Source organism: Pteropus medius, unplaced genomic scaffold (genome assembly GCF_902729225.1).
Source record: "Pteropus medius unplaced genomic scaffold, Ma_sr-lr_union100, whole genome shotgun sequence".
Taxonomy (NCBI): Eukaryota; Metazoa; Chordata; class Mammalia; order Chiroptera; family Pteropodidae; genus Pteropus; species Pteropus medius.
In genome coordinates, this window is record NW_024349802.1 from 6,257,066 (window position 1) to 6,284,150 (window position 27,085).

The following is a 27,085-nucleotide window of genomic DNA, read 5'->3' on the forward strand; positions in this document are numbered from 1 at the left end:
TCTCTCCTTTCTCCATGGACTGGAGAAACCTCGCTGGCTTGTGTCCACTGGAACTTCATGGGTCTGGGGACTGTCCTGGAGGAGGCTCCTGCTAAGCTGGAGTTACTCTCAAAAGCAGGACCCCAAAGCCTTCGGATTAGGCAGATCCGTATTCCCTCTCAGCTTTCCCATAGGAAGCTCATCCGGAAGCCAGACCTTATAACCTCAGCTGTTTAGGTGGGCCCCTCCTCCTGCACTCTCTTCCCTCGGGACTGGGTCACTCTTAGCAGGAGCCCCTCCTCCCACTCTAGAGGGACTGAGGTAAGACTGAACAGCGAGCTCACATCAAGAAAGGAGACTGGGGGCACCTAATAGGCAGTCTTCCCCACATCTCCATCGTCATACAGAGCATTGGTGCCCCCCCGCCAACCTCTAGCCCCCGGAAGGGAGGAAAAGAGGGCGCTCTAGCCCTGAGGTGGGGCGCAGAGGCCGCCCGCTGGGCGGGCGTAGATAGGATCTGACCGCGGAGAGAGACGGCCCTGGCCCTTTGATCCGCAGCCAGCCCGGCTGAGCCTGGACCCAGAGGGGCGGCGTGGCCCGCTTCCGGCCCGGCTTTGTTCCGCAGCCAGGGGTCCTGAGCGGCTCTGAGCCTGAGAAGTGTACAAGATACACTCCTTTTCCAGATACGCTCTGCCCTAATTGCTCTACGGAGAAGTGGGAATGTCTATACTGAATCCAACACGGAAACCTGCTGTGGGCTGCGGTTAGCTGTACCGCGATCCAAAGGGGCCGGTGTCTTTCCTAGACTCTGACTGAGCTGAGGCCAAGCGTGATGTGGAGGCCCGCGTGGACTTGGCCCCGGGAGCCTTGCAGATGCAATGGAAGCTGGCACATGGTCTCAGGCTTCTCCGGCTATAGATCCTGCAGCCTGGATCTTATGAGGGCCGGCCTGAGCCAGGCTGGGAGTCAGTGGGCTCCGAGGTTACGCGACCTCACTTGTTAGTTTGCTTCATACCACCCACCCCTCATCCGAATCCCGCAGCCCACGTGGCCACCCAAAGCGTGGCATCCTAGAGCCGAGGGTTCTAGGAATGGAACTTGAGCTGGGAGAGTTGTGGGAGGGGTTAGGAGTGACTGGAGGATCCCCGTGGGGCGGCAGAGGATCCTTCCTCCTAGTCTTCTTGGCTGTGTTCACGCCGCGGAGCAGCCACATGGCTGAGAGGCCCTCACAAATGTGTGCTGTTATAAGCCTCGCATGCAACAGGCGATCAATAAATGTGTGAGTATATGCTTGTGTTCGTGCTGTGAGTGGGCAGCCTGGAAAGAGGTCCCAGATTGGCTTAGGGCTGGAGAATAGGGCTTTGGGGAGGCCTAACCCCGCTGGCCCGGGGTTCGAGCACAGCCTCCAAGCAGCCCCAAGCTCTAGGAAGCTCCCAGTTCCAAGCCTAGGGCACAGACGTAGTTCTCAACTTGGCTCCTATTCCAAGCCATCTCAAGAACCTAGGGGACCCGCGCCCTCCGCAACTGGGAGAGAAACCTGAGCGCAGGGCAGGAATCACTAGGTGAGGAAGCGGGGGATCTGGGTCTCCTTCAAAGTCCCCGTATTTCAGGAGAAGGGTGATGCTATTCAGGATTGTCCAACGCCTCACTCAAATTACGCCCGGGAGAGCGAGCCCTTTAAGACTATGCCCACTGGACGCTTACCGACCTCTCCCGGGAGAGGAGGGGCGGAGCGATTTGGCTCCGCCCAACGCCGGGCCCGCCCCCGGCGTCCCTGCCCCGCCCCCCTGCACTCGGCCGGCGGTGCCTTTGATGTTCGGACCCGCCAGCTCCCGGAGCCGCTGAGCCTGGCGCCCGCGCCCAGCGCCCTAGCCCGCCCAGGCGGAGTCAGCCCGCGCTCCGCCCGCCGCGCTCCGGGCTCGGAGGTCCGGACTCCGGGCTCGCCGCCTCCCGGCCGGCTTCGCGCCCAGCACTCCCGTGCCCCGCGCCCCCGCGGGCTGAGCGCACCATGCCGCAGCTGGACTCGGGCGGGGGTGGCGCGGGCGGCGGCGACGACCTCGGTGCGCCTGACGAGCTGCTGGCCTTCCAGGACGAGGGCGAGGAGCAGGACGACAAGAGCCGCGACAGCGCCGCGGGCCCCGAGCGCGACCTGGCTGAGCTGAAGTCGTCTCTGGTCAATGAGTCCGAGGGCGCGGCGGGCGGAGCAGGGGTCCCGGGGGCCGGCGCCGGGGCCCGCGGCGAGGCCGAGGTCGGGACCGAGGTGAGCGCTGGCCCGCACCCCGCTCCTCCCCTGCGGCCGCCTCCCGGGCCTCGGCTAGTGCTGACCCGCCCCTCCGTCCGCGGCCTTCGGGGTCCCCATCCCTGAGCCCCACCTTGTCCCTGGCCCCGAGCCCCCAGCTTTCCCTGCGCCCCTCACGGCCCCTCTGGATCTCCCTGCAGGCTCTCGGGCGGGAACACACTTCGCAGAGACTTTTCCCCGACAAACTTCCAGAACCTCTGGAAGACGGTGAGTTTCTGCACGGCCCGGCTCTCCTCCACACGCTAAGGCCTCGGGCCTCCATTGGAGGGAGGGAGCCGAGGGGGTGCCACTCCCCCTCCCCCACTGCAGCTTCAGGAGGTGGTAAAACCGAGAGGGTGGGAGGGAGTGGGGGGCGGGTTTCCCGGGCGCCGCCGGGCTCGAGTCACTTCCGGTGCCCTGACCTTTATAGGAGTAAACAGACCCCCGCCATCTCCGCCTCCCCTCCTGCCCAGGTGACTGAGTAATCCCCTGTCTTGAGGAGAAAGCATTGGCCAAGTACTTGGCTAGCTGGTAGGGTGGGGGTCAAGTAGGAGCCGCCTAGGGAAGGCCTGGACTCCGAGTTCTTGGTCAAAACTTGGCATTGCGGGCACCTTCAGCCCATTCCTTCTCAAGTCACGAACTTGCAGGAGACCCCTTGGCAATTATTTTTTCTCTCGAGAGCAGACAGCCTTCAGCCCGAATTGTCCGGGCTGGCGTCTGACCCAGCTGTGGTTTTTCCAGGCCTGAAGGCCCCGGAGTGCGCCAGCGGCATGTACAAAGACACCGTCTACTCCGCCTTCAATCTGCTCATGCACTACCCACCCCCTTCTGGAGCAGGGCAGCACCCCCAGCCGCAACCCCCACTGGTAAGTGGCCCCAGCAGCCCAGCCTGCCTTGTGCCTGCCACCTTCTTGACCAGGTATGTGGGGCATGGGCAAGAAGTGACTTTAGCCTAGAACAAAATAGATACATGAGAACTCCTTTCTGGTCTCTTTTCCCATTCACAACCAGTGGGATCTGAACTAGAGAACTTTGCTGAAAGAAGGAGGGATGGCCCTAGGCAGCCCTCTTCTTGCTAGCTGTTGGCTTTTGTCTTCCTAGCTTGCACCCAAGCAGGTACAGGCCCTATCCTGGTGCTAGGTGATTGCTGGGGTAGAGTCTTCTCAAAGAATCTTTGAGCGGAGACCACCCCTGGCTCCTGAGGGTAGTGTAGGTGGTGTGGTCTGAGCTGTGAGCTTCGTAGTTAGCCTTCTCCCAAAAGCCTGACTCCCTAAGCCTCGGTGCTTGGAGGAACCAACAGAAAAGCTGGTTGGCTTCAGCTCTTCTGGTTGTGGATAAGAAACATAACTCTATTCGTTCTGTTCTTATTGACATGAGTGCACCCTTGCCAAGAGAAAGATCCTGAACATGTGTCGAAAGTGTGTTTTTAATGAAGCTGGCTTCATCTCTAATGCACCAGGCAGGGTTTGCAGAGGTGTTTCACATCAGTGGTGTTATTAAGGGGACTGTTCAATGAATTTGGGTATGTTTACCCAGGGCTTTGAACAGACTTCGTGATCATTACAAACCATGCTTTTCTGCGCATTGGTGCAAATGACCTCAAGTGTGAAGGGCCTATTCTGAGTGCTTTGGAGCAGTAAAGCTGCACTTAAAAAAAAAAATTCAGATTAGTGTTTGATTGTCCTTAGGCGTCCCAAGCAAGTCGGGGGTGAGATTTGCGCTCCTAGAGTACATGAAAGGTTCGGGGGACTCTGGTGTGCGGTATTGGGTGCAACTGTAGGCCCATTGTAGGTGCGGCCCATGGGTGGGATGCTCACATGGCTAGTGGTGGGATCGCCCAGAGGGAGGAGGGTGACTGCCAGGCTGTTTCAGATCCCGAGTGAGGAGGATTGGTTCTGAGAGCTGTTTCATGCCAAAGCTAATGGGAGGTGAGAAGACACTGAGACTTCTCTCCGGAAACCCAGCGTGGCAAACCTGGTGGACTGCTGACTCGGGAAATGAACCCCTTGTCCTTTGGCTCCCATTTTCTCATCTGTAGAAGGAGCATATTGAAAGAGTGTTCTGATTTTCTGCTCTTGGATGGCTCCATCTATGAGGTGCTTGCTCCCCTCCAAGTCTGGGGGGGCAGGAGCTTGCCCACTGACCTTATTACCTGATGGAGCAGATCTCCCCAGAGACCTCTGCCCCGCACAAGCAGAGGCTTAAGAGAGATGCTTTTGGGGCCCCCTAAAAGGAGTAAACCCTTTGATTTGGGGCTAAGTCGGCATCACCCACAACTGCCAAACCACTGGCAGATGAGTGCTTGCTTGGTAGGGGGCTGGGGTCACTGTGATAACCATGACTAGACAGAAGGCCTCTGCCCAAGAATTCACCTAGCAGGGCAGGCTCCCTTCCAGCTTCTTGTGATTCCACAGCAGTGCAAGGAAAAGTGGTGTTTCTCAGTTCTTTCCGTGGTGTGGGCAAGTGGTTGGAGAGTGCCCAGAAAGGGAGGGCCTCATTCTCTGTAGGAATGTGGTGATGGGACCATTTGATGTCCTTTAGCTCACATTGGTCAAAGAGTAGGCGGACAGACCACTAACTCCGCAGTCAGGATGCTGGGAGGAAAATGGGCCCCGGCACACCACCACTCCCTTGGCCTGGATCATTTCTTTTTTCCAACTTCAGGATCTTTCTCAAGCTATAGCAGATGCATTTGTATGTTTCACACCCTCTCCTCTATAGGGGCAAATCCCCTGATCCTCTCACTGCCTGGCTTCTGCGAACACAGGAGGACGAGCTCTGGCACTGACTTCGTGTGCCTTGGTGCCAGCTGCTCCATGGGGTGGGGACAAGGGCAGAGGCAAGGGCTTATGCTGGGGTGACACTGGTTGAGGAAGGTATACATGAATGTAGTGGAGCCTCTTTTAAGCAAACTTGATAGTTATAAGCAAATGGCAAGTAAGAGTGGCTGCTTACGTCACCCTGAGAATTGTACGGACATTTTAAATATGATTGTGTTTTAAAAAGCAAAATTAACCTCATGTTTTGGGAGCACATTTATCATATGATTTAAGTTCATGTGTCTGGAATGAAAAAAGATGCTCTTAGAGTAGGTCGGAAGCCCCTTTCAGGGGCCTTGAGGAAAAACTGCTTTCCTGACCCCATCTTCAGGGCACAGATGACATGCTTGCCCAATCTCTGGCCATGGGCCTCAGAACTAGCCCCCACCCCCACAGCCCTTTGTTGGGCCCTCTGAGAGAATCCAGGTGGTCAGCAGTTGTGCTGAGGAGCTCAAGGCCAACCACTTGACTTCCCTAGACAGGGGTACCTGTTCTGCGCATGTCACTACCACATTGGGCACCTCAAAACAGACTCAAACCTAGCCAGGAGCAAAGGGCCAAGTGACCAAGTGACTACCTCACTGGGTAGCCAACTGACACTGGGCAGATTTTTGTTCCCAAAATGTTTGGGTTTTCTTGGTACTCGGCTTCTTGTAAATGTTTGGGGAAGGGGGATTAGGTCAAAGTTTATTTTATGGCTGATGTTTGTCAGGCATCTAATGTGGGCTTACAGATAGTTATTGGCCTAGAGCAGTAGCCCCTCTGTATTTTGGTTTTGTCGTCTTTGCTCTGAAACCTGGGGGTGGGGATGGGAGGCAGTGGACTGGTCTCGGGCTAGACTTTGAGAGGCTTCCAGGATGAGTAAGGCATCACTCCTTAGGAAAACTCAGGCTCTTGGATATGCAGGACTGATAGTCCGGTGCAAATCCGCATCTCAAAAAGAATATGAGGCCACATTGCTCTTGTGGCCCCCTCTATGGGCTCTACTTAGAACCTGTGGACTGGAAGGCTGCTGAGCCTTTTGCCATTTAGGTGAAATGTTGAGAACAGGCAAATCCATAGAGACAGGTAGATGCGTGGTTGCCAGAGACTGGGAGAAGAGGGGAACGGAAAGTGGCTGCTAATGGGTACGGAGTTTCTTTTTGGGGTAATGAATATGTTCTGGAATCAGACAGGGGGGACAGTTGTACAACCTTGCGAATATACTAAAAGCCACGGAATTGCACACTTTATAATGGCGAATTTTATGGTATGTGAATTATGTCTTAATACAAAAAAAAAAGGCTGAGGCTTTTGCCTGTTGTAGGGACTTGGGGCCCTTTCCCTGTGTCTGACCACCACAGCGTTCCTGGTGCCTGGGCGTGCTCTCAGCCAGAGGGTCAGGCATCAGCTCCGGGCGGCGAGGGAGCCCAGCTGAGTCAGTGGACTCGTGCTGAGGCTCCTGGCCAATGGTCATATCCCCCCGACTCCAGAGTCTGAGGTCCAGGTGAGGACTGTGTGAACACAGCCTGGGGTAGCAGGAGGTGATTGTACGAGCAAGACCTGGGCAGAGGAAGGAAGTGCTGCTGCTGCACAGCCAGCCTGTCCAGGGGAGCTCTGCAGAGACGCACCCACCCAGCCCTCCCAGCCCTCAGAGGGAGCAGTGGGGCCTTTCTGGGGAGAGTTACTGATGGTTGATCACCAGCCCTGGTTGGAGTGAAGCCTGTTGGAAGTGAGGCTGGCACCAGGCTGGGCACCCAGATGGACCAGAACCTGCCCCTGGGAGCTCCTAACTGAGCGGAGAAGACTCCCTCATGGCCAGAGGAGTACTGTCACAAAAGGCGTGGCTGGGGGCGTCCTGGGCAGAGTTGGCCACCGGCCTGGGCTGTGGAGGAGGGTCTGCCGAGCAGCTTCCTGAAGGTGCAGTTGTTCAACAGGTGACGACAGAGGACTGGCAGACACCTGGGCTCCCCTCTAAACATCCCAAATCTTCCACTTCTCCACTTTAGTCGCCACCTCCAAGCCCAAGCCACACCATCCCTTACCCAGACAGCAGTAACAGCCTCCTCCACGGTCCATCTTCTCCTACCTTGGCCCCCATCCTAACCCCTACCCTAACCCTCAATCCAGGCTCCACCGAGCAGCCAAATGGGTCCTTTAAAATCATGAATCAGATCCCATGTCCTGATGAAACCCTGCAAGGGCTTCCCATTGCTTTTGGAGTACAGCCCAAACCACTCACCGCTGCCTGAGTGCCTGAGTGGCCAGCCCCTGCTGCTCAGTACCATACTCTTCCTCTCTCCTTCAAGAGTAGCCACTTCAGTGTCATGACATAAAACATTTTTTTACAATCAATAAGAATCTTTCCCACCTCAGGATCTTTGCACTTGTCCCCTCAGCTTGGAATTATTTTTCCCAGCTGTTCACATAGCTGCACCTTCTCATTTCTCATTCAGGGTTTAATTCAAATGTCACCTCCCTAGAGAGGCCTCTTCTGTGGTGCCCTCCATCATGCCCCTGGGCCTTAGCTTCTTTGCTCATCCTGGCAGCTCTTTAGACCAAGGCACTTAGCACTGTTTTATGATGCATTTGCTATGCTTAGACCAAAGATAGCTCATCTGTCAAGAGTTATCTCTGAGCCTTACTACACAGTGGGAGTGGTGAGCCCTCCTCCTTGTATTGGAGTGCAGGCGGGAGGCAGTAGTGCCAGGGAGGTGCCCAGGAGGGTGCTAGCATGGCCTGGGCTTGGGGGACAGGGGTTTGGCAATGACTGAGCCTTTCTCCCTTGCTGTCCTGGCTCCTTGGGGGCCGGTGGTGGCTCAGTGGTAGCCCTGCATGGACTCCCGTCTGGAGGGCTATATCTCTACTTTGGGCCACAGGGGTCTGGGGATCTGAGCCCTAGGGTAGAGACACAGATGCACAGGCCCCCTCCTCACTGCCCTACCTCACCCAGAGGTTCTTGGGAGGGGAAGTGCTATTCCTGGCCACTCACTCCATCCTGAGAATCCTCCTCCGTCCACCCTGAAAGACGCTTCCCTTCTCCAGCCATATAGAAGCCCTTTACACAAGGTGGTAGGGGTTGAAGCTGTTTTGTTAGGAAAAAAGGGAAGAGACCCACATAGTTGTTAGCCTTCAAACCATCCTCAGACCTTTTCTCACATGGTCACCCCTGCACACAGCCCTCTTACCTTGTCCTGATGCTTCCCTGGGTGTGGGGGTGCATGTTTGCAGGCCCCCAGATAGTGCCCATGTACAGTATCTTTGTTTATCTCTCATATTGACTGTATCCCTCAAGTGGCTTCTAGCTTGCTCACAGGTTGCCTTTACCAGTGGGAATGTGCTTATTTTCCTGAAGCACAATGTTCAAGGAGAATTGTGGGGTCAAGAGGGAGGAAGAATTCCAGCATTTGCTTCCCCGCAGCCCCAGTTCACTGTGGGTTCTTGCAGGGCCTGAGCACAGCCAATGTGGACTTTCCTCTCTTTTGTCATTCGTTTAATAGGTTCGTGATGGGCAATGGGTTTTAGGAGTTATTTTGACTTGCATTTTTTCCTGACTTGGGAAGCTGTGTGGTACTGGCCATGGTATTTGGAAAATCTGCAGCCCTCCTCAGCTGCTTCCAAGGTGGAACTCTGCTTTCAGGGTGCTCCTCGATGCCTTTCAGGGCCAGGAGAGCACCACGAAGGAAGCCCATCCTGAAGACCCCTGCCCCACCCTGTTCTAGGGCCACCCATCTACTGTTCTAGCTCAGCAGGGTAGAAGGGCTGACAGCCCTGGGTTGGTCACCAGGAACCAGGGCCGTCATCTTTCCCTCATCCTACCATGGTTTCAGCAAGCCAGCTTCCATAGCCAGCAAATAGGGACATTCGTACCAGCTCTACTCACCTCCCTAGTCTCCCTGAGAGTCAGATGTGAGTGGGGTTGAAGGGAGGGAGGGCTTGGTGCCCCACTCCCTGAGGCAGCCATCAGCCTATCCCTCCTGGGTCTCCTGATACCCCATCCCACTCCCTGCCCCTTTAGGAAAAGAGGATTAACTGGGCTGTGAGAATGGGCTCCAGGGGCACTGTCTTCAAGTCAAATAACTGACGGGGTCAGGCTAGATGAGAGTGGCCACAGAGCCACATGGGGAGGCAACAGGGGCCACAGCCTCCTCTGAGCCTCCCCAGACAGCTGCCGTCCAGAAGCCAGTCACACTCCCTCCTACCTTGTGACTGGCTGCTTCCTGCCACTGTGTACAAACAAGACTTCGTTGGAGGAAACAGGTGTTTTATCAGGTCACATCCCCCACCCCACAACGGCACAGCGCCTGGATCCTCAGTAACAACCCTCCTTCTGCAGGTGGGGACAGTAAGACCCGATCAGGGAAGGGACTCATCCAAAGCCCCTTAAAGGGGTAGAAGGGGAAGGCATTGAGTCTGGAAGGGCCACCCTCAAATACCACATCTACCACTCCTGGGCTCAGTGGCTCTAGGTAAGTTACTTGGCCCATCTGTGTGCCTTAGTTTCCTCATCTAAAAGCAAGGATAATGAGGGTTCCTACCTCCGTGGTTACTGTGGCATGGACTGAGACAGTGTATGTGAAGTCTCTGGCATATAGTAGGTGCTTTCTGAGTGGAAGCTGCTGTGGGAGGGATTAATACTGCGTGAATGGCCATTCTGAAGGGGATCCTGTGCCAAGTAGGCAGAGTACTCCTGAAGCTGAGGCTGCAGTCGATGTCATAGTGCCTGCTGGATCTAGATTCCTGGGTCCAGACCCCTGCTGGCATTTACTGAGGCACCTCCCCCCAGACACACACACACACTCGTATACTTGGCCTTGGCTCAGCACAGAGAGAGCGGCTGCCTCTGCCCTCCCAGAGCTCAGAGACTTTCCTGGGGGCTCAAAGTCGACTTTGAGGTTCTGTCCAAGTTGGATAAAGGGCACTGAGGAGGGAGAGAGGCCAGTGGGGACGGGGGCAGCCAAGAGGATCCCTGAAAAGGAAAGGTTCCAGCTGGCCCAGAACCTGTGCAGGTGGGAGTGTAGAACTGTCGGGGTATGGGGGAACAACTCGAGCAGAGAGAACAAGGCGGAAATTAGTGTGTTCTTGGTCCCTGGAAGGGCAGCCTGAAGCCCAGGTGTGTGAGCAGCATGAGGTGAGGCTGGAGAAGAAGGGCCGACACTGAGGGCCCAGCACATGACCTCGATGCCCAGGCAGTGCCGGTTCCACAGCTTGGGAGTGGCTAGTGGGCACACGCAGTGTATTGGCAGCACGAATGGCAGGGTGGTGCCCACCAGCGGATGGTTTGAGTTGGACATGGAGGCCCAGGCAGGCAGAGCCTGCAGCTGGGACAGGGTGGACGCTGGGGGTGCAGGGGAGATTGGAGGAGTGCGAGCCGGGCCTAGGGCGGGGGTGGGCTTTGGGGAGACCTGAGCATGCTGGCACATGCAAGGCAAGAGTGCCTCAGAAGTGGGACTTTCCGTTTTCGTGTTATTTCATTCATTTGACTCAGTCTCTCTCCAGGGTCTTAAAGTTGAACGTTTTAGCCCCCTGTTTACTGAGTGGAACTGAACCTCAGAGGTCAGGTCCCACCCACCAGTGATTTAGTCAGGGTGTAGAGAGCGCCTGTCATCGGTGTGATCTCTAGCAGGAGTCTGTGGAGGAAGGACTCTGAGAACTCAGGCCAGTGTTAGCTTCTTTCTTCAGGCAGTTTGCTGCCTCAGCTCGTAGACCTGTGATGCTTGGGGTTTGGACCTGGGTGCTGCCTGCCCCCTTAAAAAGGTGTGGCCCACATCAGCCTTGACATGCATGAAGTCTCTGAGTTGCAGCTGGATGGGTTTGCCCTGTTCAGAGGATTTGGCTCTTTTTGGTCCTGCCGCAGCTTGGGGTTCCCCTTGGCTCAGTCCCGTGGTGAGTGTTGAGATTGTCCCTTGCTGGATAAGGGCCCTGGCCTGGGTGGAGCTAAGATGGGCGTGAGTCTGGCCCTCTCCTTTGGGGAGGCTGCCCATGTAGCCTGTCCCACCCATGGAGACTGCCTGCCTGGGCTGTGTCAGCAGACACAGCTTTAGAGCCCAGAGGGAGACCGGTGACACATAGCCTTCACGCTGAGGCCTACTCCACAGCCGGAGCTCTGTGGAGATCAGAGGAAGCAGACGTTCTGCCAAATAAGCTTCCCCCTGCCCCCCTTACCCCTCCCATTAAAACAACCAACTCTTTCTCTCTCCAGGGACAGGAGACCTGTTTGGGCCCCACACTATCTGCTTCCAAATGACGGGTGTGTGGCTGTGGCTGCAAGCATGGATGGGCAGGCAGTGGCCCCAGGGAACAGTGGGCTTTGGGGTTTACATGGGTAGAGCTGCACGCCTGGGCTGGCCTAGCCATGGGTGGCATATTGCCCCCTCCTAGAAAATCCCGTTTGCCCATTAGGCCAGGGGGTTGTCATGGGGAAGGATGCCAGCCTCCCTTGCCTGTATGACCTTGAGCAAATCTGTTAACCTCTTTAGGTCTCAATTTCTTCCTCTAAAATGGGGGTGGGGGTCCCTGGTCCGGAGGACTCGAGGTTCAGTTAAGTAAGTATTGGCTGGAGAAACCTGTTGCTTGGGTAGGCCTCAGGTGGGGCTTACTGGGCATTGCAGGACTACTCCAGGCCAGCCTCCCTATCAGGCAAGAAGGGATTGTGGGGAGGGAGGGACAGGTGACGGGAGTCCGGGCTGAAGGTATTCTGACTAACTCTGACATGGCTCTGGTGGCAGCAGGCCCAGCCTCTCAGTCTGCTGGGCCGCCATCTGAAACGCATTACCGATGCTTTGTAAACTCCACATCATTCGGCCACATGAAAGCCTGGGATCTAAAAATAGCCACTCCCAGAAGACGCCCCGCATTGGTGAGGCTCAACTGACCTCTGCACGCACACCCACCACCAGACCTCCTCCCTTGCCAGGGAGCCCCGACCGGCAGGGCCACACCCACCCGCTCTCCCAGCGTGGGCAGCTACTGCCTGGGGCCACTTTATCTGGGCACAGATCTCATCCAGCTAGTCAAAGCTTCAGGCCCCAAGGCCTTACCCAAGGCAGAATGTCTGGAGGAGCCAGAAGGAGGCAGCGAGTGTGTGTTGGCCCTGGGGACTCCTTCCCCAGTGCCGTCACACCTGGGATGCCAATGGGGGGCTCCTGGGGAAGCCATCGGGACCATCTTACAGATGAGGACATGGGATCCTGTAGAGGGGGAGCACGGGAGGGGGACTTGGCCCCTGTCAGATGGTAGACAAGAGGGCCACTGGCTGATATGCTGGTGTGAGGGGCCTGCCCAGGACCCCAGGATATGGGTGGAGAGCCTTTTCCCCAGCAGGAAGGGAGGGCAGCTGTGGGTCTCCAGGCTGCTAGGCTTGACTCTTTGCCCTGCTTTCTGTGGGTTCCCTCTCCCTATGGTCTCCATGACCAACTGCAAACCACTCTTTTCCCTAAAAATAAACATGCTTATGGGATTGGGGGAAGCTTTGTAGCTATCAAAGGAAATAATAGGGTGTTTAAGAAAATTACATTGCGTTTTAAATAACCAGCATGAAAGTCATTAAGTTTGAAGTTTCATTCAAATCAGATGGCTCTGTGGCTGGCCTGGTGGCCAGGCAGGCAGAGGGTGGGTGGGCCCTCAGGGATGCTGAGAGGCAGCCTGTGGAGAGCTTTGCAGCAGCAGCAGTGAGGTCTCTGGTGGGTACAGCTGGGGGTCCAGGCGGTACGGCCACCGAGTGTAAGCCAGGCTGCGGCAGCCACCCCAGAGCTCGCTGGCAGGCTTTGAATCACAGTGCAGCCTGGGAGCCACCCAACTGTGGTGGGCAACCCCATGGGTGGGGCCGGGGGGTGACCACAGTCCACAGGGTGTGGAGACAGATGAAGCTGGGATTGCTTAGGCCACAAGGGTTGGCCGTTTTGAGGTGGGGTTTCAAGGATGATGTTTTGGATCAAAAAGAGTGAGAGAGGATCTACAGGGCCAGGGCCACATTTGTCCTCTTCACTGCTGGAAGCTCAGTGCCCGGCACAGGGCATGACATACAGTAAGTGCTCAGTAAACAGCTGTTGAAAGAATAACTGACCGTAGCAATAGTGCACATGCCGAGACACTCCTGAGTGCCAGGGGCTTTTTTAATCCTGATATCAAGATCCTTATAAGAAGCCAAGAAAGTAGATACTATTATTGCTTTCATTTTGCAGATGGGGAAACTGAGGCTTAGGTTAAGAACATGCTAGTACCTGGCAGTGTCAGGACTTGGACTCAGGTCTGTTTTATCTCAGAGCCCATGCTCCTTGCTGCTCTTGCCTTTTGCTCTTGAATGTGGGGGGATGGGGGCATTGCAGGCCAAGAAGCTGAGCATTACCCCCACTCCTGTTGTGTTCCTGAGCTGGATCCAGCTGGATTCCTCTGTCCCTAAGGAAAGACTTGGCCCTCACCGCCCCTGCTAGGTGTGACCTCAAAGCTCTCGGCCTGGGTCAGGGCCAGACCTATTCCTCTTTGGACAGCTGGCCAAGATCAAGACTCCCAGGGCCAGAATGGGTATTTCTTGTTTGGAGGCAGGAGCCCAAGGCTTCCAGAATAAATGTTACTTGGGAAAGTGTTCATAAATGACATTTAAGATTGACTCAAGTTTGATGCGTGACACAAGAATAGGTCCCAGTCCTAGCTCAGCTCAGAGCTCACAGTCGAACCTCTGGGCCAGGTCTCCTCTGTGTGGTCCGAGGCTGGGTTAGAGGGTTTCCTGAGTTACTGAGAATGGCTCAACTGAGGAAGCCGAGGGCGTTCCTAAGTGTGCCCCAACCAATGGGAAAGCTGGGAACCAGAGTCACCTGCCAGCCCCACTGAGGCATTTTGAGAGCAGTTTCTTGTATCACTGCTTTCCTGTGCTGCCTGTCCCCTGGCTCTGGTCATCGAAGGCCAGTCAGGAGCTCAGCAGTCTGGCCCAATCGCATCAGGCAGCAGTCCAAAGGAAATCGAGGGCCAGCCAGCTCCAGCTTGGCACAAAGGCTGGCTTTCCTGAAAAGCCTTGGTCTAGGGACATGCTTGCCTTTATCATTATTAACTCTCTTAATCCTGACATCAACCCCATGAGCTGTGGATATTGTGCAGACGGGGAACCTGAGGCGCGGAGAGACTTGCACCTTGTAAGTGCTGGAAAAGGGATTTGAACCCAGGCTTCTACCCTCTGTGTTCCCCGCCCTTACTACCATGCTACCTTGCCTTCTAGCCACTCATATTTGAAAAAATAGGTTTTATAGCTACAGCTGGGTCCCCTTTGGCTCCCCCTGTCCCATTCCTCCCCACACCTCATCCCCAGGAATTTGGCATTTCGCCCTCTCCCCTGTATTTTTATACTGTTACACCCAGGTGTGTATGTGTAAGAGCTGTTTGATGTGGTTTTGAAACCCCCTAACTTGACCTCGTTAGGAGGCTCTACCGCAAGAGGGACCCTGTGGCAGTTGGAGCAGCCCGGACCACCTCCCCTACTTACGCTGGGCATGGGGGTGCTTGGGTGGGAGCATGCTGGGGCCTGAAGCCTCCAGCAGCTTCTTTCCACTCCTTGCTTTCATTCCCTTCAAATAAACCAGTGGACTGAATCCAGCCAGATACCCCGAGGGCCTTAACTGGCAGTAGGTGCAAGGATTAGATCCGAGTGAGATTTCTGACCACAGCCCAAGGCAGAGCTGTCCTCCTGCAGCTGGTACAGGTAGTTGGACAGACCAGGTAACTCAGACCCTTTTCTTGACTTTGCTCCTCAGGAGCTGACTAGAATTCATCGAGCAGGAATGCAGCTCTCCCTACCACCCTCCAGCCATCGCTGGCCGTCAGCCTCCACTTTTTTGGGCCCTGCTGGGGCTCCCCGCCCCCTCACTCCTTGATAGCACACTTACTCTCTTTACAAACTCTGGTGAGAGCCACCCCAGCTGCCAGTGGCCGTCTACTCCTTCTTGCATAAGGCAAGGGGGAGCACAGGCCAGACCTTGGAGGAACAGGATGACCTCTCGTGTCTCCTTTAGTCATTTAGGACTGAACCAAAATCACCTCCTGCAAAGACAGAGTAAATAAAGGCACCCTTCACACAGGGCTAGGTGGAGGTCAGAGCCAAGTTGCCGGTCAGTTCATTCCACAAAAAGGTTCTTGGCATGGTGTTGTTGGCAAAATTGGTGATTCCAGTTCCCAGGAAGCCAGAGACCCCCATTTAAGGAAGAAGGGAATCTGGGAACCACTTGGCTTCTGAGTTTCAAGCGTATGGTCTCCATGTTGACACACTACCAGCTGGCCAGTGAGGTCTATCGCTGAGGGGTAAAGATCTCTGGCTGAGAACCCCAAAGGGCTGGATTCAAATCCAGATGCATCGCTATTTGCTGGGAGACCTTGGGCAAGTTGTTTAACCTCTCTGAACTTCCCTTTCTTCATATGCAGAATCTGCACACATGGGACAAAGTGATTGGGAAGACTGATGGGATTCTGGCGGGGGCTGCCATCTTTAAATGTGCACCTCTGCCATTTTCTTCCTGCATTTTCTAGAAAGCCTTATGGCTTTGCTCCCAGGGGAACAAAATCTGTGAGCTCATCAAATGCCTCCTTTCCCAGAGCCTTGATTTCCCTACTGCCAAAGAGAGACCGAGCTCTGAGCTTGAGTCTGGGCCCGCCTTGGCCCATGGTGGCCTCCTGGGTGGCTGGGCACTGCGGAGGGGCTGGTTGAGTGACTGCCTAGGTCTGCTGCAGTGTCCCCAGACAGTGTGTCAGTAGCATCAACTAGCAGCTCAGCTGCAGCAGCTCCCGGAAGCTTATATTTTCCTCTAAAAACATCCTGTCCTGAGGGGCGTTCACCTCAAAGAGGAGGAAGGAAAACAGAAACGAATGCATAGAAACCACTAGAGGCCGTGGGCCAGGCCACTCAGCTCGGTGAGGTTCAGCCAGCTCCTAGGGTGCCTCGGGGCTGGGCTGGGCTGGGTCTACAGCAGGCCTGTGGTTTGCCAAGGCTGCATGCAGAGACTCCAGTCCTCACCTCTACCGTGGCAGGGCCCCTGTTATCTGATGTCGAGGCCAGGCAGCTGGTGGACTGGCCACACGCACCTGACAGGGCTCTGTGCAACCATGGCAACAGCTCTGTTGGCAGACAGGACCAAAGCTGCCTGGTCCACAAGGGTGTGGCCCAGCCATCCCCCAGCCCTCCAGCTCAGCTGGCCATCCAGCCACAGCTCCATGCTCTGCGGTGGGCGTCTGGCACAAGGTGTCCAGCACGCTGTGGGCAGGGAATTTGAGGGCTGTCCTCTGGAGAGCACCATGTCCTGGTGGCAGGGCCCAGAGCGGGGGCTGAGATAAAAGGGCATAAGCCAACCTGGAGTGTATCTGCAGAGGTGGGGTCAGCAGGAGCTCACAAATCTAGGCCTGCTCGATACACAGGCAAGTCCTGTTTGGAGGATCTGGGGGGCCTGCCTACCTCTGGGAAGTTCATTCTCATGGTCCCAGGCCTTGGGGGTTCCCACTCAGCAACTGGCCAGATTCCTTGCACTTAAGCACCACTGGTGTTGGACAGTGGACCCCAACTCCAGACACAGGGGTCTGAGGGAGCTGTGGGGCTGCCTGATGGGTCTGGGAGCTGGGAGAGAAGCCTGGAGGAACTGATCGGGGGTAGAGTAGATGCCCAGGGCCAGGCTCTGAATGGAGCCTGGCTCAGAGCTGACAAGCCTAGCTCCAGCAATGTGGGGAAGAGAAGTGAGAACTGGAAGCGGGGATGGCCTTTTGAGCAAGGCCACTATGTGGGGTTGCTCAGGGGAGCAGGGCCAAGGAGCTGAAATCCAGCCTGCATTAAGCTCCCCAAGCTACATGTCCTGACATGGGCCTAGGTGTCTGTCCAGAGGAAGGGGTACTTTTTCTCATTAGCAAAAGGGCACCATATGAACTAGTGGTGGCCCTGGCTTGGACTCCGGTCATTCTGACTCTCAAATTATTGTAGGCAGGAGCAGGGTAGAAGGAGGTGTGGGGTCTTAGGTGCCAGGCAGGCTAGGATGTCCTTGACTCCAGACAGTGGCCCCAGCTCCTCCCAGCCTCCTGTGTGCTACTGTGACCCTATGCCCAGCCCCAGCCAGAGCGTTTGTCCAGTGCTGCCACATTCTCCCTAAACTGGCTCACACTGGGTGGGCTCCACCCACCCGCACTGCTAGAGATCCAACTTTGGGGGCCCAGCTTTAATTTATGTAATAGAAATAGTACAGGGTAAAATCTCAAGACACCAGATGGAAGGCATGAAGACAGACAAGTGAGAGACACTTAAAGCAAAGTTGGGTCAATGCTAAGGTCAGCGGGCCTTAGCAAGGTACCCCTGCTCAAACGGGGAGGGTAGGAAAGGCTTCCAGGAGGAAGTCTCATTTATGATGAGGCCTGAAAGATGGATGGGAATTGGCTAAGCCAAGCGGGCGAGAGTTCTCCAGGCAGAGGGAACAGCATGGCCCTCAGGGGCCTGAACAGAGTGGGAGGAGGGGATCGATAAGAGTGGCTGTTTGACATTGCTGAAGACTGAGAGCCCATGAAGGGGCCCCCGGCACTGACTTGAGGAAGGGCTGTGTGACTGTAGGCAGCTTTCTCAACCTCACTTCCATCATGGTAAACGGGAAGGGTAATGCCTGCCTCGAATTGGTTGTCACGTGTTTACAATACTCAGCTTTGCCTTTGTGCTTGGCAGAGAGAGCCGTAACTATATCAATAGCCCACCTTTCTGTCTAGTCAGCCTCTGCCCCAGAAGGTACGCGAGGGTCTAGGTGTGGACCTGCTGCTCCTGTGGGCTTGTCCCCAAGGACCTCTCCCTAGCTGCAGAGCAGGCATTGAGAAAAACACCCCAGGAGCCAACAGCCGATAGGCTAAAGTCAGCTCCATGGCAGATGAGCGGGTGAGGCATGCAGAGGTGGTCGGGGCACCAGGGATTCTAGAGGCCTTCATTCAACAAGAATGTGCTGAGGACAGAGCCTGGACAGGCAGAGATGACTAACAAGCTGCTTCTGCCCTCCAGGATCCCCAGGCTGACCTCTGCACAAAGTGGGCATCTCTGCCTGCTGGGCTGGTGGGACCCCATCCAGGTCACTGTACTTTCCAAGGAAATGACCCTTAGACTGAGGTCAGAATGAGAAGCCAGCCTGCGAAGGACAGGAGGAAGTATGGAAAGTTGTGAGGAAGGGGTGGGTAAAGGCGCTGAAAAGAGAGCCAGGCACCAGGGCAGGACAGGAGCAAGCTGCGAAGCTGGGCGTAGCTGGGGCGTGGTTAGGTGATGGTGAGCTGGGGAGATGTGGTCACCAGCAGGCAGGCTCCCTGTGTCAGCAGCCCTGGCAGGCAGGCAGGCAGGGGGTGTGGCCAGGACCCCAATCCCAGGGGTCCCGGGACCTGCTGGAGCATTTTTAGGGTCAGGGAAGCACTGGTTCTGGTAACTCTGACCAGCCAAGCTGGAGAAGGGAGAGACTGGGTTAAGACCGGGGACTCCCTCCCCTTTTCCCCGTTGTTTGTTCATCATAACCATAGGGCCTTTGCAGTAGTACAGTGGTGGGATCCCAGCTTTGCCACTTACTAGCTGTGTGACCTTGGGCAAGCTTTATGACCTCTCTGTGCCTTACTTTCCTCATCTATCAAATGAGAATAATAATTGTACTCATGGGTTTGTTTTAGGAGTATATGAGTTAAACTTTAAGGTGCTCAGAACTATGCCTAGCAAACACATGGCAAACACTCGGCTACTATTAGCAGATGCTATTTTCTTAGCCTGAAACATTTTTTGCCGTGTTCATAGCAGGGGCTCTGTAAACAAGTCCTGATTGAATATGTCTGCCAATAGCGATCAACAGAATCCTGGGGAGGAGAGAAGAGGGTGGGTGCTTCTTCTGGCACAGTCCCTTGCCACAGGGAAGCCTTCTTGGGAGGGCCTGGTCAGAGGCCCAGGTTTCTGCAGCTTCAACCCGAGGCTTGAGGCCAGAGGAAGCGGCAACTTTCTTCGCTGGGAAAGTGTTGTGGGGCTCAAGCGTTTGGGGGTTTTCAGAGTCAACCGTCAGAGGCGGGGAGTTTCTCTGCTGGTGGTAGCAAGGGCTCTCAGGGTGCACACAGCCTGCAAGCAGAGACGCTGCGGTCTGCAGGGAAAATGCCGACTGTGTTTATTTTTCACCTGAGCCTGCAGGAAGTGGGGGGGGGGGTGAGGAGGGGAGGCGGGGGCAGCCCAGCCAGGCCCAGGCTCAACTTCAGAGCAGAGGAGACCTACCTCAGGAGTCCCTCATTTCCACCTCCGCCTGCCCAGCCCTGCCCTTGGGCCCCTTCCTGGCTGCAGCCTGCTCAACAAGAAGAGGGCATGCTGGGGCACCAGCATGAGGAATTTCCAGCCATGGGCTAACGAAAATATCCCAAAAGGACAGGGACCACTTCTGAGACGATAGATTTTGAGTCAGCTTGGGGAAGAGCAGTAAGAGCAATGCAGCAGCAGCACGGACTGCCTCTGCTGAGATGGGAGCAGACATAGCCTCCTAGCCCAAGGGTCTCAATCCTGGACCCATCCTGGAGTGCCACAGTCAGGGGGCATGGGGGAGGAGTCTGCAGGAAATGAACAGGGGTCCTGGAGTACCCTGATCAAGAAGTGTGGACTGCTGTTGAGTCTTTCATTCGTTTGTATGTTCCACCATTCTGTGGGCATTTACTGAGTGTCCAGCTCTGTGCTTGACACTTGGCCCTCAGAGGTAAGAAAGATGAGGTTGTGCCATCAAGATGCTCAGGGCCTGGCAGGGACAGTCGACGCAGGCCTTCTTCCCTCGGAGGCTGGGCAGTCACCATCAGGGGGAGGAGAGGAGGGGAGCTCCTGTCCCTGGGCTCCCCATGCACACACCAAGCCTCAGGCCACCCCACCCCATTGTCTGGGCAGCCTGCCTCTGGGACGGCCTTGTGCTGAGGCTGTGAAGCGGGACGTTCCACTGGCTGAAGGGGGCGTGGGGCACTGGGCCCTGGGCCAGACGGTTCTCCCTGGCTGCCACCACTAGGCCTGGAGGGGGCTGAGGACTAAAGCTGAAGGGCGGCCTGCATGAACGTGGGAAGGACTAGTCAGGCCTTCAGTGCCCTACCCTGGAGCCCTGGCCACCTCAGGGCCTCCAACTGCCAGCAGGCTCTCTGTCCCACCCCTGCCCACCTGGTACCTCTCCTTTGGTTTGGCTGTGGACTCCTATTTAATAAGGCTTTTCTCCAGTTCCCAGGGAAGACTGGTAGATAGGATGAGTTCTTCGTCCACCAGGCAATGCCCCCTGGCCCTCCCCACTGCCCCTGTCACATACCTACCAGGCCGGAGGCTATAGGCTGAGCTGGATTCTGCCGTTTCCTAGGCCTAACCTGAGCTGCGCTATAACCTGGGTCTTGACCAGCCTGGCCAAGAAAGGTCAGCTCTAGTCCTCCCTCAGGTCTTCCTGGCCAAAGCTAGCCCTCCTCAGGGAGGGTGGTTTGCTGAGCCAACACTCTGCTACCTCACTGTGGGCAGAGCAGGACTCTGGAGCTGGCATGTTGGACCCCAGACTCTGCTCCTAAGACTTCCCAGGGTCAGAGCTGTCACCCTCGCAGCCAGCCTTTTATCCCTGAGAGCCAAAGAGCCAGAGCTGGATGGCAGGGCCTTTCCTGAAGCAGGAGCTTAGACTTGAAAGTCCCCTGGTCTGGAGGGACCTGTAGAGGGTGTTCATTCCACCTGTTGGGCTGGGGCTCCAGGCATTTGTGCTCTCAGGTGGTAACTGGTGGAATGCCTACCACCAGGGTCCTGGGAGTGGGCCCTGAGGCTCAGTCTCCCCGACTGTCACTGTCTTGGGAACTTACCAGGATAAAAGGGCCCTAGCCTACGGCCATGCCACCCTGACTATGCCCAATCTCGTCTGATGTCGGAAGCCAAGCAGGGTCGGGCCTGGTTAGTACTTGGATGGGAGACCACCTCGGAAGACCAGGTGCTGTAGGCGTAAAAAAAAAAAAAAAAAAAAAGGATGAAAGGGCCCTAGAGGTTTCCAGGAAGCTTCTCACCTTCATAGGCCCTCGGCTCCTGTTCTCCCAAATTGTGGAATATAGCAAGATTTTTGCATCTGTGGCTAGTGCGGTAGTCGTGGCCAATGTTCCCATCCTCATTTTACAAGGGGGCAAATCGGCCCAGGACCCTATAGTGAAAAGGTCAATCAAAGAGTCAGGGAGCCTAGAACTAGCCTTCCCAACCCAATGTACATTATGACACACTCAAAATGATCACTGGAGTAACTGGAGAAGGAGGCCGGAGGCTGAAACACCCATGGGAAGTCCTGGGCGTAGTAAGCAAGGAGAAGACAAGGTAATGGGGTGAGAGGAATGGGGCCTGGTTGTGGAGAGAGCTCGTAGGCCCAGGTAAGGCTGTTGTTGGAAGCTCTAGGCAGAGGAGTGACATGACGGGCTTAGACTAGTTGAGGGACAGGGAGGAAGGAGGAAATGGTTGGATTCTAGATGTATTTTCAAAGTAGAGCCATGAGGATTTGCTGACAATTGGATGTGGGGCGTAAGAGAAAAAGAAAAGTCAAGGATGACTCCAAGGTATTTGGTCTGAGCCACTTGAAAGGCTGGAGTTGCCATGAACTGAGGAAGAGGGAGAGGAGCGTTTGGGGCAGGAAGTCAGAGGTTCTGCTTTGGACATGCTGAGTTCGGGTAGCATTTTAGACCTCTGAGTAGAGTTTCTGAGTAAGCATTGGGAGAGCAGAGTCCTTAGGAGAAGTGAGGGCTGGAGATATAAATGTGGAGTCATTCGATGAAGATACTTAAAGCCATGGGCCTGGATGAGTGCACCCTGGGAAAAACGTTAGAGAGCCAAGGGCCGACTTCGGGTTAGGAAGAGGATGAGGAAACAGAAATGAGGCTGAGAGGGAGTAGCCTGTTAGGTTGGAGGAAAATCAAGGGACTGTGACATTCCGGAAGCCAAATGAAGAAACTGAGGAGGAGGGAGAAATCAGTTGTGTCTAATGCCGCTTAGGTGTCAGGTAAAATGAATGAAGATTAACAACCATTTTGTTCAGCAGTATATAAGTCATTGGATCTTTGACAAGAGTCATCTGGTGAAGTGATAGGGCAAAAGATGCCTATTAGGTTGAAGGGAGGATGAGAGCTGAGAATTGGAGGCAGTAAGTGGGGACAGCTTTGCTGAGGTTTGTAATAAAGGGAGTGAGACATGAGGTGGTAGCTGGGGGAGGATTTACAGATGAGAGAAATGGCAGCCTGTTGGCACCCTAGTGGGAATGAGACTGGGCTTGTAAAGTACTCGGCACAGGGCCTGGCACGTGGCAGGTACCTAGTATACAAAGCATTTCACATGAGCCCACATACCCCATAGCTATAACTTGGCCCACTCTTCTCTCTGGCCAGCCACCTGCAGGCCTGAGGATCCTACATTCCACCTTCCATCCCCCACACAATTCCATCTCCCAACCTGTCACAATTGTGTCTGAGAATAAAAGCCTGAGAGTGACATGAGTCTGTCCAGCTTGCTCAGGAAACCTGGCCTTGGAATGGCAACAGGAAAGTCACAGAACCCAAGGCCTGGTGACAGCATGGACGCTGGTGACAGCCGTCATCAGCATCCCCAGCTGATGCTGTCAGTGGCCTACCAGGCATGCCTGTCATCTCCAGGCAACCCCCCCCTTTGGCATAATCAGGCCAAAATGTCTGGCCAGTGTGAGGCCTGGCACCAGAGGGCCAGGGAAGTGCTGTGAGCAGTATTCCCCCATGTCTGTGAAGGCTCGTTAGGGTGTATAAGGGGCTTCTTACATGTCCCTTCTTCATTACCTGACACCTGAGTAATTGAGCTCTTTGCTGTTGTCTGGCTTTGTCCTCACAACCCATTTCTTTGACAAAGAAATGAATGATCAGATATTTTAAGTCATGGATCAGATATTTTAAGTCATGAAGACGACATATGTTGGAACTAGGATCTACACATGGTTAGCCCAGTCCTCCTCAAGTTCACAGTGGAGAGCTCTCCCTGGACTGGCAGAGGGAAGCTCTTCTGCCCTGCCCCAGGAGGCCAGGAGAGGGGCTCAGGAGGTCTGTGGTGCAACTGATGCCACCTGCAAAGGAGCCACCACTATCTACCCAAGGACAAAAGGAAGCCTGATTGATTATCTTTAGTATGTAAGGTTGCTCCTTGTGGGCAGATGGATGAGGAGACTGACAGGCGGCAATGTCAGCACTCCCTCCAAGCCCTGAGGGGAAGGGTGCAGTTTTGGGTCCAGCCTCAAGCTCCCCTGAAGACAAGGTGGAAAAGATGGCGGCCAGGACTATTGCTGGGAGGTATTAGAGCCTGTGCCCACCTGGGAGCCTCACACCTTGGCTACATTAAGGCTCATACCCAGCCTTCTCTGTAGCACTGGACCCCCAATAACCAGTGCCAAGGGACCTGGGCCAGACCTCTAACCATGAGCTCCCCAAACCTGGTGATACGGGATCGTGAACCGTAGCCATTACACGAGAGGAAACTGAAGCCTAGAGATGTTACGGGGTCTGGCTAAATTCACCCAGTGGGAAATTTCATCCATTGGTGGAAAGGAGCCCAGGCCACAAGCTGTTGTTACTATCTTGCCCCAAAGATGTCCCATTTCTTCTGTGCCATGGGTCAGAAGTCACTCATCTCTGCTCCCAGCCAGCAGCATCCCCACAGATGGACTTTTCTGAGTGGAAGCTGAGCCTCAGTTGTATGGGCCCTGGTCTGTGCAGGTGTGCCCTGAGGATATGCAGAGCTGAGCCTTGGCCCTGAGCAGCAACTCCCTGTGGCTGGGTGGCATGGGGAGCCCCCTTCTCAGCCTGACTGAGTCATCTCATGACAGATCCATGTGACTAGTGTGAAAAGTAAGAGTCCTGTGGTGCCGAGGAAACAGGAAGTGTGGGGGCCGGGAAGGTTGGCCCCACCTGGCTTTACCTTCCTGAGTTAGAAGGCTGAGGGGGGCTCTCCTTGTGTCAACAAATCCTGTTAAGCCTGAGGTAGGATAGGGGGTCAGACCCAGGACCTCAAGTCTGGAGACTGGAGAAAAGGAAGCTCCAGGCTGTTCTGGGGTAAGACAGGTCCTTAGACCATGTCCTGATGTCTGGGGCTAGAGGCTGACAGTCATAGGGTCTCAAATTGGAATTGCTACGACTAGGAAGCAGGAAGAACTTCCTGGATGGGGGTGATGTGCTTCTGGAATTGAGTGCACAGAAATACTCGAGAGGCTGTCTACGAGATGGAACTGCTTGGGCAAAGCTGCGAGGGGCAGGAGAGTTGGACCACTGGACACAGGATGGTTTGAGTGGCGCCCCCTCCTGTGAGACCTATGGTTTTGACTATCCCCATTTTCTTTTGACAGTAGGGCTGCCCACTTAGCTATGTAGGGATCTGCCAAATGGATGCCCCAAGCCCTGTGCCTTCCTACCTCAGGTCTCCCCACATTCACCCACCCTCCTTGTTTTTCAGAACAAGGCCAGTCAGCCCACCCATGGCGTCCCGCAACTCTCTCCTCTCTATGAACATTTCAGCAGCCCACACCCCACACCCGCACCGGCTGACATGAACCAGAAACAAGGTACAGACCTGGGACGGGGTGGGGCCCAATGAGACCAGAGCCTAGGGGCCAAATCCCTGGCTTCTGAGACCTGGTGGCTGGGCCCTTTTTATAGCTGGAGAACCTGGAACTGCAAAATCAGCCCCCTGCCAAAAAAAAGTGCCAGAAAGATGGACTGGGGGGCCTGAGGGGACCAGAGGGCTGGGGGGCATTAGTGCCAGGTCAAATTTTGAAGGCTTCATGTTGAGGTAGGAACCTAAATTCTAAGTGACCTTCCAAAGCCAGTATGGGAGCCAGAATCTGTGTAAAGCTGATAGCTATAAAACTTATGGCCTTTCCCTCCCCCAGTGAGAAAATGGAAAGTGGTGGTTCTGATGGCTGATTCACCTCAGCCTCAGGCAAAGTCATTCTGAAATAAGCCTTTGTCAACTGTGGGAAACTGCTGACTCAAAAAGGGCGGGGCGGCGAGAGGGGGGCCAGAATGCTGGCTCCACAGGCCAGGTTCCCCCAGACTAGGGGGCCTGCCTCCTGCCCAAAGATCGGGCCCCAGTTGCAGACTAGCAGTGGACCAAGTTGGGGGGAGGCCTGGCTTCCCATTCCTGAATGACTCCAACTCTGCCACTGGCCAGCCAGTGTCCTTAGTCATCCAACCACTCTGCCCTTGGTTCTCTAGCCTGTAAATAGGGCACTGTTATCACACTGGGATAGCCCTGAACAAAGCAGTATGTCTGGTCCTCTAGCACAGGGGGGTGGGACCTTGGAGGCCCCCATAGGAGGCTCTAAGATGCAGCGACTAGCTACCGTGGCCTCTGGGTCAGGCTAGTTCACTTATTCTGCACCTCTCCGCTGCAGTTCACAGGCCTCTGCAGACCCCTGACCTCTCTGGCTTCTACTCTCTGACCTCAGGCAGCATGGGACAGCTCCCCCACACTGTGAGCTGGTGAGTGTGGGCCCAGTGGGAAAGGGGCACCTTGTGCTGATTTAACCTATACCTGCCCTTCCATTTTCCTCCACCATTCTATGCTGAGCATCTTGCTGCCAGCTCTGTATAGGTACCAGGGCAGGTCAGCAGCTCGCTCCATCCCCCAAGTATCCTGACATACTCCCTTTGGGAAGACAGGAGACTAGGCTCCTGGTCCTAGCCCTGACACACTCTGCCTCAATGTCTAAGAGAACCTTGGGCTGCTCAGAGCCATATGAGTATATGAAGATAGGCCTGAGCATGGAGGTAAAGCATGAATGGCCATAAGAGGCTGTTGTGTCTCAGCTGCCTGGTGGGCAAGGGGATACTTCCCGCTAGCCTCAGTGCCTACTGCTGGCTGGCCCCTCGTTGGCAGAGCTGCTTGAGGGGCAGGATCTCTCCTTGCCCTGTGGAGCCCAAGCCCTGGTCCATCTGCTTGGAAAGTGTACTAAGGCTGGGCCAGGAAAAGCCAGCCCGGACCTCAGGCGGCTTCTATGCAAGTCAGTATGGTCAACTGAACCAAAGGGCCTGTCTTTTGCTGGAATTGGGCCTTGGCAACCTACTTGGCACTTTGCTCAGCAATCGCAGTGTGACCTAGGCAGGCCTCTAGCTCCTCTGGCCGGGGCAGTCACTCAGCAGCAGCAAAGCTTGGCTTTCCAGGAAGACGGGGCAGGCCAGAGACCCATGCTAGGGCCCACCTGCCCCTTTCCACTTACCTTTTATCCATGTTCAGTTCATCCCTCCATTTCTAAATTCTCCTTGGACAAAGCTCCACTCTGAACACAAACCAAGATTACCCCTATGTGTACCCCCAGGATTTACTTGTGCCAGGCAGGGGTCAGGGTATGAGAGAAACACTACTGAAGCTGGCTGATCCTCAGGTCCCCACCCTTACAGAACTCAGTTGGCCCAGTGGGCAACCCAGGCAAGAGGCCAGCCAATGACAGAGCAGTGTTAGCAGTGCTTTGATTGGGGCTGCAGGAGCCCAGAGGGGCTCCTTATCCACTTGAGATCTCAAGAGCTTTGAGGAGAAAGGGTCATTTAGCCAAGCAAGCCCTGAAGGACGACCAGGAGTTGAAGCAGGCAAAGTAGGGCAGAACAATCTCAAGAGTGTCAACAGTGATTGCAAAGGCCCTAGGGCAGGTATCAAGCCTGTACTGACAGCGAGGTATATTTCAGGAGGCAAGGCTGGAGGGGACTTTAGGGCCTGCTAGGGGCCTGGGAGAATGCTTCCATTTCTACTCTTTAAGCACCAGTACAAGCCTGTAGAGGGAAATAGGTGCAGCATAGGTTGCCCTCTGGTGGCAGAAACTTAAAACATACAGAGGAATGGTGCAAGCAGACGCCAATTTAATTTGCCTTACTCTCTACGCATGTTGGACAAGTCCTTCCCCACATCTGGCCGGTAGCCAGACTGCTAACAGCTGTCTCTCCCAACCACAGGCCCAGCCCTCCTCTCTACCCCCTGTCCCCTTCCTGCGGATATAGACAGCACTTCCCTGCCCCCACTGCAGCCCCTGGCGCCCCCTACCCCAGGTGA

General features: G+C 55.3%; 1 protein-coding gene and 1 pseudogene across 5 annotated transcripts in view; both read left to right on the forward strand.

The window, feature by feature from the left end:
• The first annotated feature begins 1,786 nt into the window (after window positions 1-1,786).
• Window positions 1,787-27,085, forward strand: part of TCF7 (transcription factor 7) — a 32,041-nt gene continuing 6,742 nt past the window's right edge. For 2 of the 5 annotated variants that reach the window (XM_039836032.1, XM_039836031.1), the window contains exons 1-6: window positions 1,788-2,239; window positions 2,419-2,485; window positions 2,999-3,123; window positions 24,497-24,605; window positions 25,437-25,524; window positions 26,989-27,081. In XM_039836032.1, the coding sequence (XP_039691966.1) occupies window positions 1,988-2,239; window positions 2,419-2,485; window positions 2,999-3,123; window positions 24,497-24,605; window positions 25,437-25,524; window positions 26,989-27,081 (734 nt within the window). In that variant the 5' untranslated portion in view covers window positions 1,788-1,987. Of the gene's footprint in view, window positions 2,240-2,418; window positions 2,486-2,998; window positions 3,124-24,496; window positions 24,606-25,436; window positions 25,525-26,988; window positions 27,082-27,085 lie in introns of all 5 variants that reach the window. The other 3 variants (XM_039836034.1, XM_039836035.1, XM_039836033.1) reach the window with 3 other exon arrangements.
• On the forward strand, window positions 20,881-20,999 carry LOC120581675 (uncharacterized; annotated as a pseudogene).